Source organism: Drosophila ananassae, chromosome 3R (genome assembly GCF_017639315.1).
Source record: "Drosophila ananassae strain 14024-0371.13 chromosome 3R, ASM1763931v2, whole genome shotgun sequence".
In the NCBI taxonomy this organism is placed as follows: Eukaryota; Metazoa; Arthropoda; class Insecta; order Diptera; family Drosophilidae; genus Drosophila; species Drosophila ananassae.
Genome location: NC_057930.1, coordinates 13,315,894 through 13,326,591, shown reverse-complemented (window position 1 = coordinate 13,326,591; position 10,698 = coordinate 13,315,894). Strand labels below are relative to the sequence as shown.

At 38.5% G+C, this 10,698-nt stretch overlaps 3 protein-coding genes across 4 annotated transcripts; 2 read left to right on the top strand and 1 right to left on the bottom strand.

Moving 5' to 3' along the window:
• The first annotated feature begins 3,181 nt into the window (after positions 1 to 3,181).
• LOC6498661 (trehalose-phosphate phosphatase) lies at positions 3,182 to 4,831 on the top strand. Of its 2 annotated transcripts, XM_032455197.2 has the most exons (4): positions 3,182 to 3,299; positions 3,540 to 3,672; positions 3,871 to 4,492; positions 4,551 to 4,831. In XM_032455197.2, exons 2-4 carry the CDS (start codon positions 3,608 to 3,610, stop codon positions 4,683 to 4,685), a joined length of 822 nt encoding a protein of 273 aa, XP_032311088.1. In that variant the 5' UTR covers positions 3,182 to 3,299; positions 3,540 to 3,607; the 3' UTR covers positions 4,686 to 4,831. The 2 variants fall into 2 exon arrangements, with proteins under 2 accessions (XP_032311088.1, XP_001963267.1); XM_001963231.4 differs by having other exon boundaries at positions 3,224 to 3,672.
• A 577-nt stretch (positions 4,832 to 5,408) lies between these two features.
• Positions 5,409 to 9,516, top strand: LOC6498662 (probable trehalose-phosphate phosphatase C). Its single transcript, XM_001963232.4, has 4 exons — positions 5,409 to 5,599; positions 5,667 to 5,991; positions 6,407 to 6,593; positions 9,026 to 9,516. The coding sequence occupies exons 1-4, from the start codon at positions 5,535 to 5,537 to the stop codon at positions 9,277 to 9,279; spliced, it is 831 nt and encodes a 276-aa protein (XP_001963268.1). The 5' UTR covers positions 5,409 to 5,534; the 3' UTR covers positions 9,280 to 9,516.
• On the bottom strand, positions 9,501 to 10,624 carry LOC6496854 (SOSS complex subunit B homolog). Its single transcript, XM_001963233.4, has one exon. The coding sequence runs from the start codon at positions 10,518 to 10,520 to the stop codon at positions 9,918 to 9,920; it is 603 nt and encodes a 200-aa protein (XP_001963269.1). The 5' UTR covers positions 10,521 to 10,624; the 3' UTR covers positions 9,501 to 9,917.
• Positions 10,625 to 10,698: the final 74 nt, after the last annotated feature.

The window sequence follows — 10,698 nt, the reverse complement described above, 5'->3', positions numbered from 1 at the left end:
CAAGCGGAAAGCGCGCGCATATGGCCAGCAACAATGTTGCTAAGCTTTGAATCTAAGCAACAAGGGGTAAAATTTTATGTTTTTTTGTTTTTTTAGGGTTTTTATTAAGATTTATTTAAAAATAATAATATTTATTGATTTTCTACCAAGTACACTTCTTATTAAAACTATTTTATATTATAAAATACTTATGTTTCTAAGTACTTGCGTATACGTAATATTTTTGCTATGCATTTTTAAAATGCTAATAAAAAAACGTTGTTAGTTTTAAAGATAACATATTTCAAGCCAATTAAGTCACTTAGAGGCCTGCCTTAAATTTTAGTCAAATCTATTCAATATAGACTTCAAATATCTCCCAATTTTATGTCTAAACTTGACCCACAAAACAACCAAACTTGACAACATTGTCGCCAAAATCCGATAGCCTTTTACTTCCTCGTCTCCATTACAAACCGGCTCCCACTACGGGGTGCAATTGAATTTCATTTTTTTTTTTTTTTTCTGCCCAACTGACCTACACTTAACATTAGACCCCAAAAACAAAACAAACACAAACCGAAAAGAAAAACATTTTGGAGGCGTGGGAGGGTAAAGTATGCAAACATTTTCCATGTAATTGGCAATAAGCCATGCCCTAATGCTAGACCAAACATCCACCGCCCACACACATGTTTACACGACTTTGCACGCGCGACAGGACCTCCCTCCTGGATATATTTATATATATATATATACGATCTCGGTCCTTTATCGGTGTGCATCGCACGTAGAAAACAAACAGGCCGTGTGGCAGGCAACCTGTTGACATCGAAACGCCCCGTGGCACGTTCACTAATTGCTTCTGACGGGTGGCAACAGGTTAGATTTTGTCTGCTGAGCTAAACATTAATTTTGGAAGAGCTCCAGGGCCTCCCTGCCTCAGGGTTTTCGGTTGGTTTATGTCCACCTTAAGCCGGAGCCCCAACCTTTTAGCCTTTCAACCCCTTCTTCGGGGGTACGGCTTAACGTCATAGTCATCTTGTCACTTTGCATTCTTGTTGTTTACTCGAAAAAAGTCAAAAGGTGTGAAAAACAACACCCCAACTACTTTCTATTTCTCTTCAATTTCCTTCAACGATTTTGCGTAGGTGAGATGCTGAAAAATTAGAGGTTCTAGGATAAAGGTTCTTCTTAAAGGGTTCTGACACTAATTTATGGTAATTTGGACATGGAAATATTATATTGGTTTCATTTAATCAATTTCAAAGAGTCTTTTTTCTAAAATGTATACAAGCTTTTTTGAAATGTAAAGTAGTGTAATTCATAAATGTTTTTTTTCAAAGGTTATATTAGAGTATTCGTTTCTCAAACAATTTAAGAAATATATATTTCATTAAAATATCCAAAAAAAAATAATTATTTAATTTTACAATAATTTTTTATGAAATAATATATAAAAATATCCACTTCACATTTTGGAAAAAACTCACCCCACTGTGCTTACTTTGTTCCCCTTTTGACCGTCTCTTTTGGCCAACTGTTTTGAAAATTCTATTTATGGTTGGCAATAAATTGTACCCCCGCCGCCTATACTTTTCGACCACTAACTGAGTCAGCAAACTTGGTCTAAGAGCTTACGAAAAAAAGCTTTTCCTGCCAAGAAAAACAAAAATTAGAAACCAAAAGCGAAAAACGTAAATCCCATTGACTCGATCGGTTGAGAAAATATTTAGAACAAATTGCTATCAAAGAGAATTTCTGGTTTATTTGGATTAATTGACAGTTTTCGCAGTTAACAAATTAGGCGAATTAAATTCTGTGACAGGCCAATCAGTGAAATTTGTTGGAAAAGTGAGTGCAAGTGTTTATAAAGACCACCAGTGTCTACTACCAATTTTCCTAAGCCGATTACAAACAGGCTAAAAGGCAATGGTGGCGGGGGTAACCAGACAGACACTTGTTTACAATATGAAAATTAGATGTCTTTTAATTAGAGCGGGATTAGCGGACAGACAGCTGGGCTGGAGCCCATCGAGAGATTCGATTAATGAGACTCCAAACTCCGACAAGTTTGTTTATATTCAGATATGACTGTCTGCCCTCATACTCCTCCATAGCGACTCCCTGGCAATATGATAATTATACAGTCAAACATGGTTAAAATATATATTAATTGGAATATTATAGAAGGAATAATATTAAGAGATAATAAAAATAATAAAATTACAACCCTATATACAAGAGTTGAAAAATCAAATCTATCGAAGAGTATTTAATAAATCTAATGAGCTCTACTGTATTGATATCGTGAGTAAACAGTTTGGCCTGGTCAGGTCTGGATTTGTTTTGGGTCTGGCTAGTGGCTTTGTACATTGGAGCATGCTTTCGAAGCATGCTTTCAAAGCATGCCTTGGGGTAACCAGACTGCGTGATTCACTTTGGCGGCAAACCTCAATTATTGACACCAGTCACACACTTTCTTAGCCACCTGTTTACTGAGAGATATTTTTAGAAGTTAAAATAAAAGTGGTCTGGTTTAAATTAAATACTAAAATAAACAAGTCCTATTTATAAGTTTATTTTTGAATTTATTTAAAATTTTAAATAACTAAGAAAAAAATACTTTTTTTAAGAGACATCTCTTAGAAGCCAGAAGCCATAACCCTCCTTATCCTTTCTGAAACCCCTCAACTCCTTAATCTCCCTTCTTATTTCCCCACCCCTATCATTTTTTTTCGTGTGTCACCCCCCAGCTGTGACTATTTTTAGGCCCTCTAATCAATTCCGGTGCATGTAACAAATATTTGCGCCCCGAAATCGCATTTATGCGTAAATAGTTGGAGGGGGAGGCTACTGAGGTCCTTTTGGTCACCACCTACAGGGACACGCTTATCGTCCTGTCAGAGGGATTTGACGACAAGGACACAACTCGATTTGAACTGTCATTGCTAATTAAAGGGAAACTTGAGCCAAAAAGGGTGGAAATTAAATGTCATAAGGCGGCAGTGGGTGGAATTTATGGATTTTCGGTTGGCGGATTTTGGATTTTATGAGCCTCGAAAAGTTCATATTCGAGGCAAAGGAAAGGCAATGCACGCACCGTCCACGATGGCAGTGCATGATATGAATGCATTGAATCACAAAAATCTGTGGAAAATAAAGATAGATAGCTATTGCCTTTGTTCGACAACAAAAACCTGAGGTTTCCGCCAACTGGATGGGACATTATAAAACTGCAGCTGCCCGGGAAGCAACAACTCAAATCGTCTCCGAAATCCATCAGGGATAGGTGTCTTCCGATCCGCAGAGATACTAAGGTTACTAACTGATAATTAACCCAAAAGAGCGGGAGAGTCTTGAGAAGAGACTACCCTTAGAGCTAGATTTCTTATCACGAGGCTGATTGTGTCTCTCTATCTGGGAAACTATTGCCTTAAAAGCCAGTCGCACTCACAAAATCTCGCCCAGTTTCAACCGAGACTCTGAAACATCAGCACGTTGATAATAAGACGAAACAATAATCTTCAAAACCAAATACGGAACTAATCTCCTTCCAGTGAAAGGCCTCGTAATCGTATTGATTTTCCTTCTCGATCCAACAAGAAGTTATCAGGAAACTGTGAAAATGCCGGAACAGCATGTTGCACCTGTGATTGCCAACCTGGAGGACTTCGAGCGGAGGCTACCAGGGTATGTCTGGGACAAAGAGTCCCCATAGAAAAGTATAACCTTGCCCTGTGTCATGTAATGAGCCAACTACTGATAACGAATTAGCAAAATCTTTTAATCTCTCCGCTTGCTTAACTCTCTTAAATAATTCGACTGTGTTCCGGTTATTTTTAGATTTAGTTTTTTAATTTTATAAACTAAAAAAGTTTATATTTCTAGTTACTTGAATGGCAACTCCAAGTTGGCTGTTCTCTTGGACTACGATGGAACACTAGCTCCCATTGCCGACAATCCCGCTAAGACCAAAATGCCCGTGGAACTGGAGGCCATTCTCCACAAGATAGCCCAGCATCCTGAGATCTTCCTGGCCGTCATCTCGGGACGTGGTCTCAAGGATGTCCAGAAACAAGTCAACATCAATGGCATTACGTATGCCGGCAATCATGGCTTGGAAATCGAGTACCCAGATGGATCACGACACGACTACGAGCTGCCCGCTGAAATCAAAAAGAACTACACCAACATGGTCAGGGAGCTGAAGGACAAGGTGGAGAAGAATGGCGCCTGGGTGGAGGACAAGAGGGTGTCGCTCACCTATCACTACAGGGACACCCCCGTGGAGCTGAAGGATGAGCAGAAGAACCTGGCTTCGGAGATCTGCCGGAAGTATGGCTTCCGACCGAATCAGGCCCATGAAGCCATTGAGGCCAAGCCGCCAGTGAACTGGAACAAGGGAGAGGCTGCTCTCTATATCCTTAAACAGAAATTCGGCGACAATTGGCCAAAGACAGTGAGTGTGGTGTTTGCTGGAGATGATACCACCGATGAGGATGCCATGAGGGTAAGTTTATCAAATTTATTAAAAGAAATAAATATTAAATATTTTATTTTATTTTTAGGTCCTTCGTGGCTTGGGTAGGTCCTTCAGAATAGCTGAAAATGAAAAAATCCAAACCTTTGCCGATTTTCGATTGCCAAGGCAGGCTGTGATGACTGATCTACTGAAGTGGATTGCCGAGGTTTATGTTTCCTAGATTTTATAGAATATTTTTAAATAATTCATACAAGTTTCTGATTTTTATTATTGTAATTATAACTAAGCTGTTAACTCAATTTTCTATTTAAGATAAGCATCACAACACAAAAAGGCCTAAAATAAAATGAAGCTTTTGAAAAATGAGTCTGTTTTGAATTTAGATCGTGTTTTCCTAACACACTTATCTCAAAATCAAACTAATCTGATACAAAACTGTTCATTAATCTTTAAACACGAACATCAGCCATCGCTCTTCGTTTGAAGATCAAAAGAAAATAAATAAATCATTTAATGGAAATTTTTCTAATAGAGAGACTGTCTATAAAGTGAGATGATTTTCCGCTGATCCGCAAAATAAGCTACATTTTCTTCAAGTATTTAAATATCAAGTGGTAAGATTATTTGAAACAAAAGTGTGTCAACTTCCAAAACACAAACGACCTCAAACAAAGGTGGTGCATCAATGACATCGTCACTATATAGACTATATACTCGATCCACCAAAACACAAATATATAGCCATATCGCCTATATGTAGAGGCCCAAAAATACATACACAGATCCATTATAGAATGTGTTTTTTTATGCGCATATGGCTCATAAATATTGTGGGAATTACTTAGCCAAAGAACGGGGCCAGAGTTGCCACCAATTCTTCGGAGAGTCTCTGCCGAAGAGAGTCCGAAACTATATAGCGAATACATATAGATCGCAAGCGATCTGCGGCTGCTGAGGATGTCTGGCCATTAGTATTAAATCGGTCGAGGAACGTCCAGCACGGCGCGCATTATCCGGTAGATACACATCCGTCAGATACAGATACATATATTGTTAAAAAAACCAAAAAATGGCTGAGCAGAAGAAGGCCCCATTGCTGAAGAAGGAGGAGGACTACGTGAAGGCCCTCGAGGGGTGAGTTTGCTTTTCCCGGAGTTCTCTGATCCTGCGGCAGGATCTAACCATGTCCCTGCTCCTTCAGCTTCATCAACCCCGAAACCGATCAGGTTGCCCTCCTGCTGGACTACGATGGTACTCTGGCCCCCCTGACCGAGGAGCTCTCGGTGATGCCCAAGGATACTGAGATCAACATCAAGAAACTGGCCGGCAATGACAAAATCTTCATGGTCGTCTTCTCCGGTCGGGAGCTGGCTGAGATCAAGAACCACCTCAAGTTCCCCAATGTCACCTATGCCGGCAACCACGGTCTGGAGGTGGAGTATCCCTCCGGCAAGAAGTTCAAGATTGAGATGCCCGAGGAGCTGCTGGAGAAGCACAACAAGCTGGTGGCTGAGCTCAAGGAGAAGGTGAGTTTCTGGGGTATATTTTTTATGTTTTAAATTAAGTAATATATGTCCTTTATTTAGAGTATCTAGAAGTTGTTTTAAAAGTCAGTTTCAGAGTAGAAAAGAAGTTAAAAATTCTAAGAATTAAAACTTCATATTTTTCTATAAGTTTTGAAAAGTTTTAAAGACTGAATATTTGTATTAAAGATAGCTAAGCAAAAAGCAAATTAATTTGATTTTGTAAATAGAATTCCTTTGCGAATTAAGAAACAAATGATCTATTATACATGGCATTCCTTAGGGATGTCTAGAGTTCTTTCAGAAAGAAACTACTTACTAGAATTTATAGCTTCCTCTTGCAATTAGATCAAAGCCGAATAAGAATATTTAAAAAAATACTTCTCGAAATTAAGAAATTTGTTGAATTTTTGTCTAGGTCGTGTGCTCTGGTGCCTGGGTGGAGGACAAGAAGATCTCGGTCACCTACCACTACAAGGGTGTCACCGACAAACTGAAGACCAAGCTGATCGGCGAGGCCAAGGCTCTGATCCAGGCCCATGGATTCCAGCTGATCGAGACCCCCTACGCTCTGGAGGGCAAGCCCCGCGTCAACTGGGACAAAGGTTAGTGGAGATTCTACTTTAAAAAAATATAAATTTAGGAAACTATTAATATAGCCATCATCGTTTAACAATTTGCCAACTGTTGCCATCCATTTAGAGAGCTGTCCCCGTGGCATTCCTTTCAGCTTTCTTCACTTCGGCACCTGTTCGAAACAATTCGATTTTTGACTCGACGGTTCGATGATTTAATTATTGCCAAATTTTCTATATATTTTCCTATGCCCCAAACGGGGACTGAACGTGGGCGTCTTTCCTTAAAAAAAAATATATATATATGTACATATATTTATATTCTTGAAAAATGTTCACACACACACCGCAGAAAAGTTCACTCACAGAAATCAGACAAAATTAAAATCGTTCAGGAATATACTAGAATATATATGAGTCGGCGAGATATATATATATATGAAATGTGTCTCGGTAGACAAAACATCCCGCAGCCAACTGATGTCAAAAGCGCGCCTAAAACTATATATATTCGCCGACAAATATATATAGACAAGTCACTCGCCCGATTCCTTATGATAAATTAACAATTCTGTGTAATTTTTCATCTACACAAGTTTTCGCTTTCGTTTTTAGGAAATGTTTATCTCTTGTTTTTCGATGGCAGTCACATTATTTGATGGAAAGTTTTTCATCCACTCTAGAAAAACATAGTTTTTTAGGCTATTTGGCGAAGGTGTTTTGTAATTTTAGAATATCCAAAGATGAATGAAGCCAAACTGAAGCGAAACGAATTTAATTTGATGACGTTTTCCACTAACGATGCGAGGCTTCAAAGATATATGATTTTAACTCACTGGCAGATGGTCGAATTCAAATTGAAAATATGGGAAAAGATGCGTAGAAACTAGATTTTTTGACTAATTAATAGGCCTAATTAATATAATAAAATACTAAAAAGAAAATGGAGAGTTTTGTGAAGAAATCTTATTATCTAAAATATCTACTTTTCTTAAATTCCAATTATATTAGCATTTCAAACCACTGAAAATCGGTCATAAATATTTCTGCATTTTCAAAATTCTCAAAAAAAAACTATATATTCTCAATTTCAAAATAATCTATATCCCCCTCCAGATGAGATTTATGAGAGCCACTTGTCGCCTCTGTCCTCTAGAAGTCATCCAACCCATTCCTTCCCCATCATGAAATTGTCGTTCAGGCCAATGAGCCGTTCCGACAAAATACATGAAAATAAAATATCATATATAAGGAAGACCATTTTTAAACAGATATACTCATGTATGAAATGCGTGAAAATCAAAAAAAAAAATTAATTATGATTGCGAACGCCTCCAAAGGCAATAAATTCATAGGCAAGGCACAACAAAATTATTGCATAAAAAAAAATCAAATAAGAAAACGACAAAATGATAAATTTTTGTGAAAAATTAAGAATCTGCAGAATAAGAGAGGAATTGTTGGTGCCGTCTGAAAAAATGAAAGAAAACTGCAGTGGGAATTTAAGATAAAAAGTCGGGGGAGAATCGGACTATAGACTGCGTCACCAATTAAACAAAAATGTGGCGTTAATCCTCGAGAGATTCGAGAGCGGAAAAGCCAAACAAAATAATTAAAATAATTTTCTATGTACTGATTTTTAACTACGTGTACCGAGCCGCACGGCACTTAATGATTTTAATTTCATCTTTTCAAACACTCATTTACTTGGCCAAAAATCTGAAAACTGAAAACCAAAGACCTGAATGCGAAACAAAAACTAGAGAAGATCCATCCGCCCACGTAGACACCTAAAAATATATATTTTCATAAGGGGGGGAAAGATTTCAGTTCTGTTTCTTGCAGGCGTTTTTATATGATCTAATATGTGTGCCGAAAACAATTCTACATATTTGAGGAAAGAAACGTGTTTGTTGTTGGCTTCTAGCTTGTTTATTGAGCGATTTTGGATGGGTTCCAGCAGTGCATATTTCATTGTATATCTTCGGCATGGTTTCCACATTAAATGGAAAATTCTTTCACCCCAGGTTGCAATTTCCAGACAGCCAGAAATCTATGTTTGCACAGAATATTTCAATTTTGCATTAAATTTATGTATTTGGAAGATTGGCAGTATCTTTCTATCTTTAAATAAGATACATGTATTTTAAAATTACTAAAAATGGTAATAGTTCCTACCATCCCATCCTATCCATAGTTTCCTACTAGTAGGAACCTTAAATTTTACTATTCCATTAAAAGAAAATTCAAAATGTTTGTTTAAATTAAAAATATATTTCTTTAATAGGCCTATTAAGAGGTTGTAAACTTTATAAATTCGTTTCCGACTCATATAAAGTGTATATATTATGCAATTAGTAATAAACTTGACAAATTGCTTACACATGGGGGCACCATTAAGTATTTTTACCATTCCTTTCTTTCATAAATTTTTATAATTCTAATTTTTAATTATTTTTCAGGTGAGGGTGCCAAGATGATCCTGGAGAAGCAGTTCGACGCCGACTGGGCCAAGAACCTGAAGATCATCTATGTGGGCGATGACACCACCGACGAGGATGCCATCAAGGTCCTGCACGGTATCGGCAAGACCTTCCGCGTCTCCGAGCTGCCCACCCTGAAGACCTATGCCAACTATCAGATCAAGACCGTCGAGGAGGTCGGCTGGCTCCTGAAAGCCGTGCAGGGCTACTACGAGAAGAAGAAGAAGGCCTAAGCGGATCACCCCCTCCCCCAAAAAAGGATATTAAGCTTAAGCTAAATTCCACGTGTACACTCACAAAAAATACCACACACACACACACATACGCACATAATTACACAACACACATACATACAAGCGGGAGAAGGACATGTGTCCTTGCTTGCCCCAAAAAAAAAAATAAGAAATATATTTTCTGTGTCTTTGATTTTGCCGAATAAAACATAAATACAACATTTTACATAATTTAAATTTGTTGCACATTCATTAAGCTAACAGGGTTTTTAATGGTTGTGTTTTACAAAAATACAAAGTTTGTTTCTTCGTCAAAAATCTCAAAAAAATGCTTTACAATCCCAAAATGGTTTGTTCTCAGAAGTCTCAATAGTAGACCTGTAGGGTTCTCTTTAAGTTTCACGCCAAAAGTAGTTCGAATTTAAATAAATCTTCCAATTCTTCCGGAGTTATTATTTTTTAAATTTACAATTGATGCTAAGATATAAATCTTCTGAAGCTCACAATCTTCTGTTGAAATCCGGAAAGCGGCTTAAATATAATATACAAAATGTAATTTCTTTTGGGAGTATTACGAACTATGGCTCCCTTTTTTGGTCATCATTTAACAAAAATTGCCCCTTTTTGACCCTTTAGCTCTATCGTCTTTCGCCTTTGAGGCCGCCACGTCCTCCGCCACCTCTACCGCCACGCGATCCCTGCTTCACCACCGTATTCGGCGTGATGGGAGCTGAAACTGGAGGGGTATTGGCAGGATTCTGGACAGGCGGACCACCCGGCACTGCAGGTAGTATAGGAGGGACGGCGCCTCCCTTCGCCGGTAAGCCAGGTGCCCCACCCACAGCCGGCAATCCGGCTGGGGTAATGGGATTATTGCCCACCGGCTGCTGCTCCGCACGCTTCGGTTCGCTCATGTTCAGTCCCTCGTTGAAAATCATGCAGAACTCGCCAATCTTGAAGACTTCTCCATTCTTGCCGGAGTACAGGGTAAGGCAGTGCCGCCAAATGGAGGCATATCCTTTGGTCAGTCTTATGATATCACCGGGCGTGATCAGCTTCCCCGGCTCGTCCCAAATGGAGACATTTATGCTGGCAGTGGGGTCACCCACTTTGAAATTTCGCACCTCCCGATTCTCTTTGGTTACGGTGGCCACTCCCACTTCCAGGACAATGAAGATGACGTTGATGTTCTTGAGGCCCGGCTTGATGTCCTTGATGGGAATGCAGTCCACGTTGTACATATCTAAAAGGAATTATATGATTTCTGAAGGTACGAAAATAATTTCTTGTTTTGGCGTCGTCTGCTAGAGATGGGAGACTATATAAGGGAACCTGTGGAACTGCAAGCGATAGTTGCCGGCAAAAACTTTACAAAAATTAAAAAAATAAATATTAAATATTTTAATTAATCTTAAAAAT

Bases quoted from the DNA above. Each gene is read 5' to 3' on its own strand.
- LOC6498661 (XM_032455197.2), top strand. From the start codon at position 3,608: ATGCCGGAACAGCATGTTGCACCTGTGATTGCCAACCTGGAGGACTTC. The intron at 3,673-3,870 runs GTATGTCTGGGA...TTATATTTCTAG, and splicing joins TTCGAGCGGAGGCTACCAGG to TTACTTGAATGGCAACTCCA. The intron at 4,493-4,550 runs GTAAGTTTATCA...TTTTATTTTTAG, and splicing joins CCGATGAGGATGCCATGAGG to GTCCTTCGTGGCTTGGGTAG.
- LOC6498662 (XM_001963232.4), top strand. From the start codon at position 5,535: ATGGCTGAGCAGAAGAAGGCCCCATTGCTGAAGAAGGAGGAGGACTAC. The intron at 5,600-5,666 runs GTGAGTTTGCTT...CTGCTCCTTCAG, and splicing joins TACGTGAAGGCCCTCGAGGG to CTTCATCAACCCCGAAACCG. The intron at 6,594-9,025 runs GTTAGTGGAGAT...ATTATTTTTCAG, and splicing joins CCGCGTCAACTGGGACAAAG to GTGAGGGTGCCAAGATGATC.
- LOC6496854 (XM_001963233.4), bottom strand. From the start codon at position 10,520: ATGTACAACGTGGACTGCATTCCCATCAAGGACATCAAGCCGGGCCTC.